Source organism: Rhinopithecus bieti, unplaced genomic scaffold (genome assembly GCF_001698545.2).
Source record: "Rhinopithecus bieti isolate Rb0 unplaced genomic scaffold, ASM169854v2 scaffold_34818, whole genome shotgun sequence".
Classification (NCBI taxonomy): domain Eukaryota; kingdom Metazoa; phylum Chordata; class Mammalia; order Primates; family Cercopithecidae; genus Rhinopithecus; species Rhinopithecus bieti.
In genome coordinates, this window is record NW_016815484.1 from 1,614,484 (window position 1) to 1,634,249 (window position 19,766).

At 39.2% G+C, this 19,766-nt stretch overlaps 1 protein-coding gene across 9 annotated transcripts in view; it reads left to right on the plus strand.

The window, feature by feature from the left end:
• The window catches only part of OSMR (oncostatin M receptor), a 94,920-nt gene that overhangs the window by 24,345 nt on the left and 50,809 nt on the right, over positions 1-19,766 (plus strand). For 7 of the 9 annotated variants that reach the window (XM_017853184.1, XM_017853188.1, XM_017853187.1 and 4 more), the window contains 5 exons: positions 5,608-5,780; positions 11,030-11,201; positions 13,327-13,611; positions 14,854-14,989; positions 15,535-15,686. In XM_017853184.1, the coding sequence (XP_017708673.1) occupies positions 5,608-5,780; positions 11,030-11,201; positions 13,327-13,611; positions 14,854-14,989; positions 15,535-15,686 (918 nt within the window). The remainder of the gene's footprint in view (positions 1-5,607; positions 5,781-11,029; positions 11,202-13,326; positions 13,612-14,853; positions 14,990-15,534; positions 15,687-19,766) is intronic. The other 2 variants (XM_017853190.1, XM_017853191.1) reach the window with 1 other exon arrangement.

The following is a 19,766-nucleotide window of genomic DNA, read 5'->3' on the forward strand; positions in this document are numbered from 1 at the left end:
TTGCTTTTGGTGTTTTAGACATGAAGTCCTTGCCCATGCCTATGTCCTGAATGGTATTACCTAGGTTTTCTTCTAGGGTTTTTATGGTATTAGGTCTAACATTTAAGTCTCTAATCCATCTTGAATTAATTTTCGTATAAGGAGTAAGGAAAGGATCCAGTTTCAGCTTTCTACTTATGGCTAGCCAATTTTCCCAGCACCATGTATTAAATAGGGAATCTTTTCCCTATTTCTTGTTTTTGGCAAGTTTGTCAAAGATCAGATGGCTGTAGATGTGTGGTATTATTTCTGAGTTGGCATCCTTATGGGCAGAAATAGACTGTAAGGTGGCTGAAAATTCTCCAGGTGGGAGAGAGTTTCACAGTGGGCATACTTTGGGTTGTAAATCAACTGTTATCTCTCAAGGCAGTCTCCTGGTGGGTGAGAGTTCCTCTCTGGAGCTTCTAAACCTATCATTATTAATAGATGAACCTGCCCTGTAGGGAGTGTCTGGTGAAAGGGAGATAAAAGGTTATAATTGCATTTCCAAAGGGCTAAGTAGGAAGTGGGGAACAGAGGGAAATGGGGAAAAGAGAAAATAATAAAACAATAGTAACTCATTCTCTTTTTTTTTTGAAAAATGGGTTACTCGGTTACACGGGGTCTCCAGGAAATCCCAGGCATCTAACGCTAAGCTTTCAGCCCAGCTCATTTCTCTAGTAAAGTTTCATTTTCTGATCCAGCACTATTTACTATGTGCCTTTTATGTACAAGCCACTCTGCTCTCAGAGTAAGCTCTGCTGCTCATGCTTTCAGCTTCTTTTATTTAGATCAGATATACATTTCCCTGTTTTTCTATCAACCAATCTTCACTTCTGCTTCCAGCTTTCTCTGTCAAGCATGCTTTCTTTGGTAATTAATCCTGTCATTGCTCTGACCTGTACTGTTCGGATTTCTTGTCTCAATTTCTGCTGAGGATTTATTCCAAGTAACCTGGCTTAATTTCTCCAATCAACAAGGCAGAGCCAAGACTTTCTTCAGTTAACCCTCGGTACATGTTTCCATCAGCCAGAGATTATGACTGCAGCAATATATTCCTCTGTCTGTTGTGTATATGTACATACAGACAGAGATAGGGAGATAAATACATAGTGTGTTTTTAAATAAAAGTTAAATGATAGTATATATATACTCAGGATTTTTTTATTACTTAAAACAATTACTACAACATATGATGAGTTTTTTTCTTTGATATTAAATGTTCTTCTAGAGACAACATTATTTTTAATTGCTGCATGATAAACCTTCTTATGAATGGACAATGGTTTATTTCCTTGAGTAGTGTTATGGATGGTCAGAGAAACAGGATGGGGAAAGTGGGAGGAGAGTATGTGGTTAAGTCCTGGTCTGATTCCCAAACCTGGCCTTCTTGGCCACACTCCAGCATTATAAAAAGAGAGCTGGACAGAGACCCAGGAGCCCTAGGTTCTGGTCTGATTGTGCGGCTGTGGCAAAGTCACTTCCCATTTTTTAACCTCAATTTCTTCATCTGAAAAATAATGGGATTGGGTTTAATAATCTTCATGATTCTTTGATCTCTCTGACTTAACCTTGGCATTTTCCACTGTTTCCCAAGGAAGTCCTAGGTTGCTTTTAACCAGATTGTTTTTGACTGACGTCACTCGAGCACCTGAGTCATTCAGCACTCACTGATAGCGTATGTTAATATAAAGAGTTCTTCTTTTGTCTAGAGCTTCCAGAAGTAAAATTTAGACTGGTAGTTGACTCATTCATTCAGCAACCAATCACTGAATGTCTTTCCCATAACTGGTATGTTCTTAGTCTTGGTTTCTCTAAGCTGAGTAAGGCTGAGTCCCAACCTTGTTTCACTCACAGTCTGCAGGGAGACAGACACAGAAACAGACTCTTACAGCATGTTGCAATCATTGCTCCAAACAAGGGCTGAGGAAATCTAAGGAGGAATTCTGAGGTGTGATTATAGTGGAGTGAATCGGATAGCTTAACAAAGTATTTCTTTTAAAATATAACTTATTATTTGATTCTCAAACTAATACATGTTTCTGAAGAACGTTTACAAAATACCAAAAAGTATAAAGAAGAAAATTAAAATCACTCAACCTCATCATCCAGAAATAACTGCTGTTATAATGATTGTTAACATTTTATTTTACTTTCCTTTATGGGTTTAAAAAAAAACCATGTCCTTTAAAATCATAAAATGGGGTACACATTCCAATACATGTTTTAAAAGTGTATGGGAAAATCCAATGAAAATATATATGATTTAAATTTGGCAAGAGAATAAAAGAGTAGGATTATGGGAACTCAATTTCTGTGTTACGCAAGCATTTTTATCATGAGTAATTAGTGACATTGATTCATGATACTCATTTGGTGAGTCAATTAGCAATATTAGTACATTCGCAATGTTATGCAACCATCACCTGATTCAGTTGCAAAACATTTTCATCACACCCAAAGGAAACCACTGCTTAAGCAGTTAGTCTTGATTCCCCTCTCTCTCAGCCCCTGGCAGCTACCAGTCTACTTTCTGTCTCTATGGTACTTACTATTCTGGCAATTTCATACAAATGGAATCACAGTATAAAACTGTTTGTATCTGGCTTCTTTCACTTAGCATGATGTTTGTGAGGTTAATCCAATTGTAGCATGTATCCGTATTCAATTTCTTATGGCTGAGTAATAGTCCTTCGTATGTATATACCACAGTTTGTTCATCTGGTCATCCACTGATGAAAGTCTCAGTTGTTTCCACCTCTTGGCTGTTGTGGATAATGCTGATGCAAATTTGTGGACAATTATTTGTTTTAATTCCTGCTTTCAATTATTTGGGATATCTACCTACAAATGGAATTGCTGGGTTATATGGTGATTCTATTTTAACTTGTTTGTCTTGGAGACAGGGTCTCACTCTGTCACTCAGGCTGGAGTTAACTTTTTGAAGAATTGTCAAAATGTTTTCAACAAAGTGGAGCCATTTTACATTCCTACAGGGGCTGTACAGGGGCTGTAATTTCTCCACATCCTCACCAACACTTGTTATTTCCATTTTAAAAATTATTATAGCCATTTTCATGGATATGAAATGGTACCTCTTTGTGATTTTGACTTGAATTTCCTTAGTGACTAATGATATTGAACATCTTTTCGTGTGCTTGTTAGCCATTTGTATATCTTCCTTGGATAAATGTTAATTCAAGTCTTTTGACTTATTTTATTTTATTTTATTTTATTTTGTTGTGACAGGGTCTCACTCTCTTGCCCAGGTGGAGTGTAGTGGTGTGATCACAGTTCACTGCAACCTCTGTCTCCCCGGCTCAAGCCATCTTATGTCAGCTTCTTGAGTAGCTGAGACTACATGTGCCATGACACTCAGCTAATTTTTGTATTTTTTTTGGTAGAGACAGGGTTTTTCCATGTTGCCCAGACTCTTTTGCCTATTTTTAAAGTGAGTTCTTTGTCTTTTTGTTGCTGGTTTGTAAGAGTTCTTTATATAGTATGGATACTGGAACCTTATCAGATATATGATTTGCAAATATTTTCTCACATTCCATAGGTTGTCTTTTCACTTTTTTGATATTGTTATTCAATGCACAGAATTGTTTATTTTATTGGCTACTTTTGTTGTTGTTGTTGTTGCACATACTCTGGATTCAGATCTAAGGACCCACTGCCAAACTCACGGTCGTGGAATTCACACTGAGTTATAGTTATCACCCTAGCCCTTCCCAGCATCACATTTACAAAATATCACAAGGTAACTTCCTGGGAAGGTAACCATTGTGGCTCCCTTGCCTTTCATGGGCATTCTTGTTCATCTCACTTTCATAGAATGAGTTGTCTGAGGTGTTCCTCCAAATTCTGAGGTTATGCCCCATTTGAATCAGAAGCTTTCTACTGTGTGGACCAATCACATGAAAAACATCATGTTTGTCTTGTATCCACCAGGGATACTCCTCAGTTTATCTGGCTCCATACAGAGCCCCATCCTGTCACCTGTGTCCTGACCATGGCAGGACTTTGTTGTTGGCGCCATGCCAAATACTTCTCAGACATTCCATTCCATGCAAACTTTGATTGGGCCGATGCTCCTGTCTTAACAGTTGGAGGACAGTAAAAGGGGACACAGGTGTTGGTATTAGAGAGATTCCTATTTAACTTCACATAGCTTTGTATATGTTATTTACCCTAATTGAGCTTGAGTTTCCTTATCTGAAAAATTGCTGTTTAACAGTTTTGTAGTAGGCATTGCATGAGACAGCGTAAGTAAAGGCCCTAGCACTGTGCCTGGTCAATAACATGTGCTCAATTTCATTGTTATTTTTACTTCCCTATGAGAAAAATAGCATGTGCAGAATGGCAGTTTGGGGACATTTTTTTCAGTATTGAAGATTGTTTCCATTTTTTGTTGTCAAAATGAGATAGTCTCTTACCATTTAAACTTAATGTTAGAGAGGTTCAAATGAGGAGGGGAAATCCCCCTGAAACTAGAAAACTGAATGCTTAAAAGATGATATCTGTTATGCCATGGGTCATCAGATAGCAGCTGATTTTATCGATACAGGCTTTATCTGTTCAATACCTTTGTACCACTCCCAGTTTACTTCTGATACCCTCACAGTTGAAATAGTTGAATCAGCAATACACAATTATTTTCCAATCTATATGGTGTTTTTCTCCTCTTAAGTGGAAAGTCATGATTTGTTCTTCTCTAAGAATTAGCAGTAACTTAACTCAGTCAGGACACATTCTGTCTCTAGTGGCAGATATATCTGCTTAAACCTCTGTGTGCAACCATTTGCAGTGGCACCATTGGTGGTTTATGCAGTCAGCCTAAGAGATAGTCTGCTGCTTCCCAAGGCCACCAGCTTCAGCAAACCTGTTTCATGTTTGAATTCCTATTCTTTTACAGACTGTGTCATACCACTAACTGGTCTAAAATTCCAATCTCTTGGACTATTTCATATGAGTTCATCATGTCTCTCCAACTAACTTCCTTCTTTGAGCTAGGAACCTTGTCACAATTATTTTGTTTCACATCAAATGTCTGGTATCTTGCTGGTCTCATCGAAAGAGTTCAGTTAATTCTTGCTAATCTTTATCTTTTAAGTTAAATACATTGAGACATAAATGACCATGTCTACAGATAAGACATGCTCCCACATTGTAGTCTTTTACCAAACTATAAAATATTGACTTTCAAAAAGGAAACTTTCATTTCTGATTTTCAGAAATACAACATTTCCATCAAAAAGTCCTCTTTCTTTTTTTCAGACTTGTTATAAATTTCCAAACCAGTTAGATTGTCCAGTAAAGGATTCTTCTGTTTCGTTTACCTGTTTATCAATGTATGAACTTGCTGTATATTATTGAGCAAGTCACTTCATTCATCTAGATCTTAATTTCTGTGTCTGCTAAGTGATTTCCAAATTCTCTTCCACATTTCCAAAGTGTCTGATTCCAGGATGCACATATGAGCAATATTTTCCAGAGCTAAATAATGATGATATTAAGGTTTAATTATTTCTGACTCTTCAATCATGCTCCTATTAAATATTATTTCATACTTCATTTTGATCTTTTCAGTCTTGGCTGAACGTTTACCATTGACTCCTGTGTCACTTAAAGTTTCCACCAATTCTATACATCAGAGTTTGCATTTACAATGGACTGTCCACAACCTTCCTTATCATCAGGAATTGAAAATGGTATTTCAGATCCAGATCAGTAGGATTGAAACATCCAATGTTGTCTGGGTGGTAAGTAATTTTTTTTGGCTCAGTATTTTAAAAGTCACCTTTAAAAGAAGACACCATGGCTTTCTTTTATAACATCTGAAAATTCTCGTTTTGGAAACATTAGCAGCTCAAAACAGTTTGTCTAAACAATTACATTTTTGTGTTTTCAGTTAAGGATAGGTAGGTAGGATGAGATGCACTAAGAAAATAGGTTTTCTCAGTTTTGGTCTGTCTTCTAAGACTGTTGAGTGTGCCCTCATGAATACTGGATTCCAGAGAGCCACGAAGATTAACCATTTCATTCCTCCTACCTCTTTCTTCTCTGTCCCCCCAGAGATTTTCCTAAATAAGATGTAATCATTTGGCAACATTTTTCTTTTGAATGTAGCGTCCTGACAGTTTCTTGGCCTGTACCCAGCTGAAATGCAAGGAAGAGTAAGTACTAGCACTTAATGTTCCATCCAACAAGGAGCCATGTTGTTGAGTAATTTCCTGTGTCCTTTGTTGCCTCACATGTGGCTTTTTCCACAACAAATTAAATTAAGAAAATACTGAATTTCACACTCTTTTTGTCTTTGAATTCTTTGGGGTGGATTTTTCACTTAGTTCAAATGATTATTAGGTCAGTTTGTCAGTTTTGCCTGAGGTGTCCCCATCTAGGGCACTGGGACACATTAGTGGTTAATGATTTCCGTTTCTCATCTGGGAACTATAGTAATCTATATGCACATAATGTTCAGTCATTTTCATGGGATATTTAAGGACAGTGGAATGTTTTCTCAATGAAAGGAACTGAGAATTTTCCTGCAGGTAAGAGAAGCCTAAGACTATACTTGGGCCCTCTGTCAGCTCAACCAGGCTCCAGTCTTCACCCAGGCAGTGGAGGCTTTGGGTACACAGACACAGCATGGATAGTTCCTTTGATAAAGCATGCAAGTCACTAATTTTAACATTTTCAGTTTCTTTCCATATTCATTATTGAAATTTGAGATCTGAGCAAGTTTAATAGAATTTTGACTCTGTCCATTTAGGATTCATATCAAGTCTATAATTCTACCTCTCAAAGGACAGTTTCACACAATGAGACTTGGTATGATGATTTTCAACAATAGCGATGCTTGTATGTAGCTGTTTACTCCCTTCTATCAACACATCTTTCCACTATCCCACCTTATATTAGTGAGTCTGATTTTTGTATTTTTAATGGGTACACTCGGTAATTTGGGATGAGTAAAACATAGAAGCAAAGGTCATATTGAGACTAAGGATTATCCACACACAAAAAAATTGAGGTGGATGTGCTGGAGGAATTGTGGAAGACTAGCACTTAGCACCATTAGCAGAAATAACATTAACTGTAGACTACATGGATCCCATTCTTTATTTTTCCAAAAGGTAACTCATATCTATTGTTTTGTTAGAAAAAGTAATATTAGCCATAGACCAAGTGGATCTTTTCTTTATTTCCCTAAAAAGCGATTGTTCATATCTGTTTTCATATTTGATTCCCGTAAAAGTCCTCTTTTCAAGGGAAAGCAGCTAGTATAGACTATTTCTGTAACCTTCTAGGGCTCAAGACCCTTCAGGGTAGAGTTTTGCCTTGTCTATTGTGTCGTCCTCATAATACTCAACCCAGCCTGACTACAACAGTGGAGAAACCACAACACAGAGAGGTTTGTTGTGTTGCTCCAGGTGACAGAGGCAGGGTGGGAATCATCCTTCACCCCTGTGCCCAGAATGGGATGACAGTCACATGCAGCCCCAGGCCATCGGTGGGCTCATGTCCTATGGAATAGAGGATGCCTTGAGAAACGCTGTCTGAATCACTCATACCTGAAGTTGAGGAGAAATGTAAGATCCTCCTCCAGTTAAGGAGGAGGATGCTGCTTCTGTTTAGACCAAAATCTCCCTTGTACGGGGAAGTTCCCTGTAGCGCAAGTCTGATGGGGTGCTCTCATTCGTGCTGGGGGATACGGTGAAGCTTCTGGACTCAATGTCTCGGACACCTCTGTTCCCAAACAAGCCAAAGGAAGAGCGCCTTGACTTAGTTACTTGCAGCTGGACCAGACGCACTGAGCTGTCTCCTGGATGGCACTGGCCATTTGGAACCCTGAACTGCATGGTCCTGCCCTCCTGGGTCATGGTCCCCCCCTTCCCTTTGCTTTATGATTTTGTCAATGGCATAGGAAGACAAAGTAGAGTAAGAGCTCAAGCTTGGAAGGAAGCCAGGTGTGGGAGTCAAACATCTCAGTAACAAATCAGTGACCTCTGTTAGACTTTTGCGTAAATGTGTGTGTCAATTTCTTGTGACTTGCTGATGTCTGCAAGGGTCAAATTAAACTTACCACTTCAATGAATGAAATGACCCAAAGACAATTCATCATATTTAAAGGAAAAAAAAATCACTGAATTGGGGAAAAGTTTTATCTCCTCTATGAACAGGGCTGTAAAGACCACAAAGCAGAAATTGAGGTTAAACAGGTTCCACACATAAATAGTGTTTGGGGGAAATACAACTCATTGCCTGTTAATGAAATGATTAAATCATTCAGTCCAGAGTTTTAGACTGTGCGCCCAGATCAGGCATTGTGCGCAGTGTGGGAATGTCAGCGCTGAGCCCGCTGGAAAGAATGAGGAAGTGAACACACAAATAGGGTATTCTACACATGGGCTGTGTGTGCAGATCACTGATGAAATGCTATGAGGTTGGGGTTACGCCTCACCTTCTCCCATAATTTGGAAAAAGGGCTGTTTGAGACCAAATATCCCAAGAGGATTGAAGTTAATTTCGCAAGTAGAATAGAAAAGAGTGCTCTGAGCAGACCCAACAGGCATGAGCAGAGGCCCTGAGAGAAGGGGCTAGGAAATTTCCAGGCCTGAAAGCCGGCTGTGGTGCTGGATCCCTGAGCACATGGGGATGGGGGCGCAGGCCTTGATGCACAGGACCATGAGGTGCATGCTCAGGTTTTGTTTTTTTATCCCAAGGGCAATAAGAACAAAGGAAGTGGCAAGCTCTGATTTGAATAGCCGCACAGCAGAGTGTGGTGGGGAACTGGGGAAAGGGATGTATGGCCACTAGGAAGCGAGCTGTGGGTTCAGCCAAAGCAGAGATGTAGGTAAGAGAAGCGGCTGTGGGGTCCAGCCAAAGCAGAGATGCAGGTGAGAGAAGTGAGCTGTGGGGTCCAGCCAAGCAGAGGTGTGGGTGAGAAGCAGCTGCGTTTGAGGGAGAGAAGGAAGGTAAAATTCAGTCTGTGACTTGTTGGCATTAGAGTGAGGTTGATGTACTTCCTTCTAGCAGGGGTCGGGGGGAAGAGAGGAAATATTTGCTCTTTTTTTTGAGATGGAGTCTCACTCTGTTGCCTAGGCTGGAGTGCAGTGGCGCAATGCCAGCTCACTGCAATCTCCGCCTCCCAGGTTCAAGAGATTCTCCTGCCTCAGCATCCTGAGTTGCTGGGATTCTAGGTGCGCACTACCACACCTGGCTAATTTTTGTATTTTTAGTAGAGATGGGGTTTTACCATGTTGGTCAGACCGGTCTCAAACTCCTGACCTCATGATCTGCCTGCCTTGGCCTCCCAAAGTCCTGGGATATTTGCTCTTGAATTTTAAAAGTATTTAAGCAAAATGTACTTGACATTGCTCATGTTAAATAGTGAGAGTTTCATGGGTCAGGACCTCACAACTTGTTAAAGGAACATATTTTGTGATCTAGGAATAAAGTAGTGCAATAAATGGGAAATCAAATATAAACATTTAAAAAACCACCGTCTGCAGAGAGTGAAAAAGAAAACCCACAATTAAATGCCCCCTGGGTGGGATGTTCTCAGCCCAGGGCTGGGTTTAATTCTGTCAGGGTTACTGGTTCAAGTTTGTGACCTGAACAGGGGGCAGACATAAATAGAAGAAGGCCTCCGAGTTGCTAACTCCAAGCAGTGTGTGACATGTGACTTGTCCCATCCCCTTCACTGAGGACTTATTTTTCTCCTGTAGAAACATGGATGCAGACTCGAGCTCAGGTTCCCCCAGGAAGTGTCAAGTGTGTGTCGTCTCCACCTTGCAGCTGTGGGGCAGGAAACAGGGGTCTTGGAGGAGGCACACTGAGGAGACCTGGAGCTATGGGGCACGTGAAGAAGACAGCGTGGTTCCTGCTCCCTCAGGACCATGCTGAAGTCACAGCTGATATACCAACAGCTAGCCACAGTATATAGGAGGGCCTCAGAAGGGGTGGAGACAAGAGGAATGCAGATGAAAGAGCAAGAAAGGCTTCACGAAGGAGAAGGGGCATAACCTGGGCTTGAAGAACAGGGCAGATCCGCATACAGCAGGGAGTGGAAGACACCAAACCAAAGACACTGCCTGAGCAAAGACAGGTCTGAAATCATAAGGCATATCCAGAAGGGTGGAGGAAGCGCTGTGTTTGGAGAGATGATTCCTGCAAGGGACTGCTGGGTTGGAGCCAGATTATAGAAGGCCTTGCATGACAGGGCAAGGTGTAAAGGAACCATTGAAGCCTGTGGAATTAGAGAATGGAAACACCAGCATCTCAGAAAGATGAAGGCTAAAGGCTGTGTCAAAAGCCCAAATTACAGTTCAACTTAGACAAACTTCCTAGAGAACAGTGTAAGACATTTTGTGTCATTGACATCTTCAGGACCTAAGAGTCTGACAGATGGAGCCCAAGAGATGGAGTGTGGTCCATGTGGCCACCATATCTGAAAGGACAAGAGACAGAAAACCAAGGGAGACTCAGAGAGCCATCTGTCAACTTCCGAGAGAAAATGGAACTGCTGTGCCATGAAAGACTGCTTTCTTGACTGAGATTTGACCATCCTAATCTAAACCTTACCAAAGACAAATATTTTTTAAAACAATCAATTTTTTTCAAAAAGGATGACTGTGTTAATTCTCTACTTTTCAAGAACTTTCTTAGCAGATTCTCTGGGACTGGCATAGTGAACACCTTCTGTCTCTGATCTGTTCCCCCAAGACCTGAGTAGCCTCTGTCTTCTCTCCCAATTGTTCCACGTGAGTCCCCTGGAATTGGAAGACCATAGGGATTGGAAGCTGAGTTTTCAAAAGGCAGGAGGTCATAGCTGGCTCCCATGTGAGGCATCAGAACATGGGGAATTGACTAGCAGAAATGGACTTCACTGGTACATGTTGTAGACCTGCATTGGGGTCTTAGGTTTGTGCTTTGGGATAAGTCAAGTCAAGCTATTTTATAGGACAAGATGGCTATGTGTTTCCAATTTTCTCCTCTTTGCTTTTAGGGGAATTACAGCACCACTGTGAAGTGGAACCAGGTTCTGCATTGGAGCTGGGAATCAGAACTCCCTTTGGAATGTGCCACACACTTTGTAAGAATGAAGAGTGTGATGGATGATGCCAGTTTCCCTGAGCCAAATTTCTGGAGCAACTGGAGTTCCTGGGAGGAAGTCAGTGGTAAGAAGTGAGATGGTTACAACAGTGAAAAGGGTTAATATATTTTTTAATGAGCAATAGTCAAATAGTGGAAATCTCCTTTGAGGAACCCTGGGTAGACACTGACATTATTTTCTTTTGGCTCCTATGGGAACTAAAAAACACAGGTGTGAAACTTGGCACTGGAAGATATAGTCTGAAGTCTTACTTCTGAGCTTACTCATTGAGATAGTTGTGCAGATTCAGGCAATTTTGTATTTGTTTTCAAAACATGTAAAGTGTGTGTATTATAAATGTTAAGTGAACAAAACAAGACATAAATTGTAAATATGTATTTATTTGAGCAACACAAAATGTGTATGCATCTAGAGTAGAGTTTGGGAACCTTTTTCTATGAAGGGACAGGTAAGAGATACTGTAAGCTTTTCAGAGCATACAGTCTCCGTTTTGACTATTCAACTCTGCTGCTGCAGTGTGAAAGCAGCCATAGTGTGTAAACCAATGAGAGGGCTTTGTTGATAGAACTTTATTTGCAAAAACAGGGCCGGGCATGGTGGCTCACGCCTGTAATCCCAGCACTTTAGGAGACCAAGGCGGGTGGATCACTTGAGGTCAGGAGTTCAAGACCAGCCTGGGAAACATGGTGAAATCCTGTCTCTACTAAAAATACAAAAATTAGCTGGGCATGGTGATGGGCGCCTGTAGTCCCAGCTATTCTGGAGACTGAGGCAGGAGAGTTGCTTGAACCCATGAGGCAGAGGTTGCAGCGAGCCTAGGTCTCACCACTGCACTCCAGCCTGGGCCACAGAGCGAGATTCTGTCTCTCACACACACACCAAAAAACAACAGATGGTGGGCTCAAATTGTAATCCCCACCAATCTAGTCGGGACTTGAAGGGCGGGGAGGCGGAATATGGATAAATGAAAGTGGTGAAGATGAGATTATGGATAAATATATTTTAAATATTCTTTAATACTGATAATTTAATTTTGTTGTAATTAAAATTTAGAGTGGGTTTTGTCAGTTTCTTTTGCTCCAATTAAACTAATAATAATAATGAGATAATAATAATTGAATTAAATCTATGACCTAGTCACTTTTTAAAGTACTATACATATTTAGTTCTCATATCAGTCCTATAAAAGGACTTCTTGTCCTCGCTTCACAGAAAAGGAAACTGAGGCACTAAGAAGTTAAAGAAGCCATGCAAGGTCACCATGCCACTAAGTGTTGGAGCTGGAATTCCAACCCAGACAGTCTAACTCCAGAGGTCATGTGCTTAACCATTATATCCTACTATGGAAAGGAGTACACATCCGCAGGGAAAGATATTAAAAAGATAGTAAGTGGTTGGGTGCCATGGCTCACATCTGTAATCCTAGTACTTTGGGAGGCCGAGGCAGGCGGATTGCCTGAGCTCAGGAGTTCGAGACCAGCCTACACAACATGACGAAGCCCTAGTTCTACTAAAAATACACAAAATCAACCGGGTGTGGTGGCACATGCCTGTAGTCCCAGCTACTCTGGAGGCTGAGGCACGAGAATCGCTTGAAGGTTGGATTTTTAAAAAGCTTTAAAAAAATGAACTTTTAAAAGACCCCTCACACTTGAGGGACTGGCATTTCTGAGAAGGTAGGAAGAGATATGATCTCCAGTATAATGAAGAGATTATGAGGGATTTGGGAGCTGTATAGACCTTGCCATTCTGAATGTGGCTTTGCCACTTTCTAACTGAGCAAACTTTGGCTAAGTCCTACCTGACCCCTTGTTATAAGGTACTAAGAACGACATGAGATTCTGTACGTACACACTTAACATGGCCTCGGGCAGGGCTGGGACTTGATAGAAAGCAGTTACAATAACCCAGCAATAGCAATCACGCAATCTTCAGGTGATAATAGTAATGTGCTGTCTGTGGCAGTAAGAGCAACAGCAGTGGTATCAGTGTAACAATAGGAACAATGGTGGAAAGGATTATCTTGCATTCACCAAAGGGTAGAGGTTTGGCAGAGAAATTTAGGTTGCTATTTTCTCCAGAAGGTAGAAAAAGCTAAAGTTATCTGCTGAAGACAAATGGATAACTTGTTTTAAGAGGCTTGGATTTTGAGTGCGATTCTAACTTGGCTATTTTTTTTTTTCTTGCAGTACAAGATTCTCTTGGAAGGGGTATATTGTTCGTTTTCCCTAAAGATAAGCTGGTGGAAGAAGGCTCCAATGTTACCATTTGTTATGTTTCTAGGAACATTCAAAATAATGTATCCTGTTATTTGGAAGGGAAACAGATTCATGGAGAACAACTTGATCCACATGTAACTGCATTCAACTTGAATAGTGTGCCTTTCATTAGGAATAGAGGGACAAATATCTATTGTGAGGCGAGTCAAGGAAATGTCAGTAAAGGCATAGAAGGCATCGTTCTCTTTGTCTCAAGTAAGTATGCAAATTCTCTGTGGCCCTTTCTTCTCATTTCCTGGGGAATAGATTAAATCTCCTTTACTAGAAGACAAACACTTCCACCCACGATCTTGATTTTCTTTTGTTTCCCAAGTTTTCTAGGAAAGGCTCTGAAGTTGACCTTTAGTAATGTTTCCAGGATTTCCTGTTGTTTTCTTGTCCTTCCTGAGAGTTGTATTCCTAGAGATCAATAGTATTAGATAGAGACAGTTCAGGTCATGACCTGGACCACTGGGAAAATACCTTTTTTTGCCCACCCATGCTGGAATTACTTTGGGCTCACAGAGGGAGGGTAGGGGCTATAGATTGGACAACCAAGGAGTCAGCCAGGGTTTTAGCCCAGGAGATCTGGGTTTTAATTTTCTTTCCCTGGCTGGGTGTGTCATCTTGGCCAAGTTTCCTAGCCTCTCTGAGCCAGTTTCCTCCTTTGTAAAATGAGGACAGTGATGGTGATTGTGAGGATTAATGAATGTGGGTAGCGCCTGGCCACAGTAATAACTGTGTGCAGTAGGAGATCAGCAAATGGAGGCCATTCCTGTTCTTAACTGTGCAGTAAATTGGTTCCATTGGATATATTAGTGGAGTGGGAACATTTTGATTTTTATATAGATCTGTGTGTGCACAACTAGTGACCTCCTTTATTTTGTTTTGAGCATCTCCTTCCCCTGCACAGTAGGGAACATCTCCCTCCCTGCCTCCCTTGCCAAAGGAAGTCTCCAGTCTCCTGGATGCCTGGTTCATCTGTGTCCCCTTAGCATGGCCACAAGAGGCAGCAGTAACTCTGGGGATTCGGAGGTGCTTCGCCATTCCCCAAACACGCAGCTCCCGCCTGTTGAATTTAGCAGGTTCACAAATCTGACTGATTCTCTCGCATCCCCAAAGCATTCTGTGAGCCACAGCAACCAAAATGAAACACTGGCAGGCACTGGGGATACAACCCTTGTCAGATGGATACAGCATCAACCACTTGCATGACATGGACCATCCATGCCCTTGACATCTCAGAAAATCACAAGGGCAGGAAGGGGAAGGGGCCAAGATGAGGTGACCCCTGAAAAGTGACTTTTAGAGGCTGTTGATGATAGGTAGCCTTCCACCTCAGTCACCCCTTCATTGTTCAGAGTAACTCTGTGGCTTCAGACTCTAAACAGAGCTTTCCATTTGGCTTATCTTCCAATAAAAAGATTTAACTAGGTATGTTTTCCTTTGTATGGACAGAAGTACTTGAGGAGCCCAAGGACTTTTCTTGTGAAACCCAGGACTTCAAGACTTTGCACTGTACTTGGGATCCTGGGACGGACACTGCCTTGGGGTGGTCTAAACAACCTTCCCAAAGCTACACTTTATTTGAATCGTAAGTTGGCTCTGGTTACATTATTGAAAAGTTCTTCCTTGTTTGAGGTGCTTGTGACCACATGGCAAAATCTACATTTAGATGTTGCAGGAAATTTGAACAAGTATTTCAGAACCACCTGCCAAGGTCAAGAGGAAACCTTTAAGTGATGACAAGTGTCTAATACTTTCTACTTGAGGTTTTTTAAAAAGGAACATTTAGCATAGCATGGTAAGAAAGACAGTTAATGTATACCTTAACGTAAAAATAGTCATATCTGATAATCTGGGTCTACCCAATTTCTGACTTTTTAGGAATATTCCAAGTAAATTAAGGGATGTTCTCACCACCCATGGGAAGCCAGTGATTCATGTTAAGACGTTTCAGCACATATATCAAATTTGTAGAAACAATATTTTCATTATTGGTATTTGTTGGTGATGGATCAATGCCATTATGGGGAACATAGTTTGACAGTCACTGAGTATGCCCTGAGGGATAAGGGATACATCTGCTTTGACGAAAATAAAAACCTTGTAATGTATTATTTTGTTTTGTTTTTTAAGATTTTCTGGGGAAAAGAAACTTTGTACACACAAAAACTGGTGTAATTGGCAAATAACTCAAGACTCACAAGAAACGTATAACTTCACACTCATAGCTGAAAATTACTTAAGGAAGAGAAGTGTCAATATCCTTTTTAACCTGACTCATCGAGGTGAGACTAGAGTTGTGACAGCCCACCGTGGCTACTGACATGTCTTTGTTTGACAGACTGTGTCATCAAGTAAATGTGCTGTAGATCTTTGCCTCATTCACAGCTGATGTGAGAGTTAGAATTTATACCTGTTGTTGATGCCACGTTTCTCCTCATGGATGCACGCATCCCCTGTTATTTGTTTGTTTTAATAATGTCACGAGCACCAATGAGCTTACTACCCCACTTGAAAACTAGGACTCTAACAATAACTTCTATCATATCTCATCCTATCATGCCCTCACCCCCGCTCCTTCCACCAAGATAATTATCACTTTAAATTGTGTGCATGTGTATTCTCATTTCTTATGTAATGCTAAAAATGCCTTTATTTTGTTTGGTTTTAATGCATAGAAAGAATATCAAGCTGTGTGTAATAATTCAGTAATTATGTTTATATAATACTAAATTGCTAATATTTGCCCATATTGTTTAGTGTCGCTGTAGTCCGTTCACTTTTACTGCTGTGTAGTATTTCATTGTGTAACTATTAAATATTTTATTTGTGCATCTCCTTTGATGGATTTGCAGGTTGTATCAAGGTTTTTGCTCTTGGGTACATGTTAATATGAATGTTTTTATACGTGTGTCCAGTACACATCTACAATTGTTTTTCTTGCTTATAATGCTTAAGCATTGGATCAGATATAGAATATGTTCAACTTATAGGATAAGGTCAAATTATTTTTCAAGGGAGTAGTACCAGTTATACTCCCACCCTATAGATTCACATATTCTTACCAAGTTGGTATTGGCACATTTTTTTTTTATTTTTGCCAATTAAATGGCTATAAAATGGTATTTCATGATAGTCTTGAGATTGAATCTTATGAGTGTTTTGCCCACATCTGTTTTCTCTTTTATGAAAAGCTTACTCATGCAATTTACACATTTTTTGTTGGTAAGAGTATTCGTATATTCCTGATACTGATTTGTTGTTCATTTCTATACTGCTAATATCTTATCCCAATTCGTAACTCACTTTCTTTTATATGTCAGTTGATGAACAAAAGTTTATCATTTTTAAAGCAGATAATTTTATAAAATATTTTAAAGAGATCATTCCTACCCCAGGATCAGAAGGGTAGTCACCTATAAGTTTTAGTAAGAAGTTTAAAGGTTTTAAGAAGACAAATTCCAAATCCATCCGGGATTGATTTTTTTTATATTAAGTGAGATAGGGTTATGACACTGAATTTTTGTTTGGTAACCACTTTTCCATAACTGTTTATCAAATAACTCTTCCTTCGCTGATGATCTGACATGCCACCTCTTTCACTGTTATGAAAGCATAAGAGAGTTCTGGATTCTTAATTCCACTGATTGGTCTGTTTATTCCTGCACTAGTATTACACTAACTTACTTAAAGTTTCAGATTAGTCTTGACATCAGGTAGGATAAGTCTCTCACCCTATTCTTTTTCAGAAATATCCTCACTATTCTTGGTGCCATACTCTTTTGTGTAAAATTGATAATTAATTTACCAAATTCTATGAAAACCCCTGCTGGGCTTTTCACTGGATTTGCACTTAATCTATAAATACAATTTGGAGAGATCAATATCTCTATGTTACTAAATCTTCCTGTGCATGGACATGGTATATTTTTATATTTCTTTAGGCCTCTGTTAAAATCATTTCATAAAGTTTTAAATGTTTCCCTTGTATACTATTTTTCCCTTGTATATTTTTGGTACTACTGATACGGCTCCAGTGACTGGAGGAACATCCCGGTTCTTCATTTCGAGCCGGTTTGCATAAAACCACACAGACACGTGTGGAGTGGTTTTACGGAGAGAAAAGTTTAATAGGCAAGAAAGAAGGAAGAAGGAAACAGCTCCCCCATACAGAGACAGAGGGAGGAGGGATTTGAACAAAGAGAAAACCCCCTGTGCAGTGGAAAAGTGGCTGCTTATATGAGGAGGCTGGAGGAGTTGGTTTCTGATTTGCATAGGGCTGAGGGGATTGGTTTGACCAGGCATGTCATTCACGTACCCTAGGAAAAAAATGGCCCTCCCACCCTACCTTTTTAATATGCAAATGCAGGGCACCTTGATGTTCTACGCACAGCACGTAGATATTACCTGTTATATCATCTCCCTTTTAAATCTTGCTGCATCTTGTAAGTCCACAAGTAACTATATATGTTTAATGTTCACCATTAGAGCTTATGCAAATATTTCTCCAGCCATTTTGATTATCTGAAATTTATTCCCTAGTACTTTCTTCAGAAAGTGCTTATAGAAACAACAGTCCCCTGAATTTTTGAATGTCAATCAAAGTTTTACTCTGGTCTTTGTATTTAATGGTCAGTTTGAATAGATATAAAATTTTTAGCTTACATTTTCTTCCTTGAGTATCATAAATTTTATTGTTGCATTTTTTTTTTTTTTCTGGCATACAGCAAGGCTCATGAAAAACCTAGTAATAATGGTAATCTATTTTTTTCCCCATTAGAAGTCACTTGGTTTTTTTGCCTAGATGCCCAAAAAATTTTTTTCTTTTTCTTTAAAACCTTTGTCTTGGTGTTGGCTGTGCTAGGTTGATGTGTTCAGTAATATGGTACATTCTTTCAATATGTGTTATCAAATATTTTTTTAATTCAGGAAATTTTTTGAATTATCGTTTTTGGTATTTGGCCACCTTCCTTTGGTTTTCTTTTTCAGGAATTCCTGCTAACTCTATATTGAACCTTTTTTCTGATCTTTAATATTTGTTACTTTCTCTTGATTACTTTTATCGCTTCATTTAGTTTGTTTAAAAATTTTTTTCTCCCTTTACCTCCTATTCGCTTAAGAAATTATCTGTTGTGTTTTTTTTCTGTGGTAACTACTTCCAGTTTAGTCTTCAATTTTGAATTTATTTTTTGTTTTATATCTATTTCTTTCCTGAGTTCTGTTACATCATCCATGACGTTTGCTAAATCTGATTTATATTGTTCTCTAATATCTTTTATCACTTTTACAATGTCTTTTAGTCTATTTTGAAGTAGTTGTCTTGCCATCATATTCATTTCTGCTGTATTTGTGGTTGTGTCTTTTTCATTCACAATATTATCTATATGTACCTTTGCTCTTATTATTTGGTTATCTTGCTAGAAGTTTAACTACTTTGATTTCTTTTTTAAAAGAAACCAACTTTGCTTTGAAAATTCTTTTATTGTGTTTTGTTGTTGTTGAATTTCCACCGTAATTTTATTACCCATTTTCTTCTACTTTCTTGGATTTTTTCTGTTGTTCCTTTTACTTTTATAAGTTGAGTATTAGTTCACAAATAAAATATTTAAAGCTATATATTTCCATTGAAATACCAGTTTTATGGCATCCACAACAATCCAGTAAGTTTTAACTTAACATTGCAGTGCTTTCATTATAACGAACTATATATGATACCATTTCTAATCCATGAATTAATTTGTTTCAGATTTTCTAAAATGAAATTTTTATTTTTTTGTTATTAATTTTTAACAGAAATTCACTGTGGTCATAGAAGGTGTCTATATGGTACATATTCATTGAAATTGTCGAGGTTTGTTTTATGGGCTTGTACCTTGCTGAAAGTGTGATCTATGGACCAGAAGCATCAGTATCACCTAGGAGCTTTGTAGAAGTGCAGAATCTCAGGCCCCGCCTCAGTCCTACTGAACCGGAATCTGTATTTTAACAGGGTCATCAAGTGATTTCCTATCTGTATCAAAGTTTGAGAAGCATTGATCTAGTCTCTGATGAAGTAGGTTAAATTTGTTCATTGTTTTGTTCAGATCTTCTGTATCTTTCTTGGTTTTGCTGACCGGCCTATCAGTAATTGAGAAGGGTATGTTAAAATTATTCACTATTTTGGTAAAATTGTTTATTTCTCCCTGAAGTTCTATACATTTTTACTTTACGTATTTTGAGGGTATTTTATCAGATTCATCGTTTAGAGTCACTGTATCTTCTTTATGCTAATCCATAGATTTCTTGTATGTCTTTTTTAATGTTTCTTTTGTTAATTTTAAACTCTTCATCTGTTTGTTCTAATACCACTGCTATACTGCAGTCTG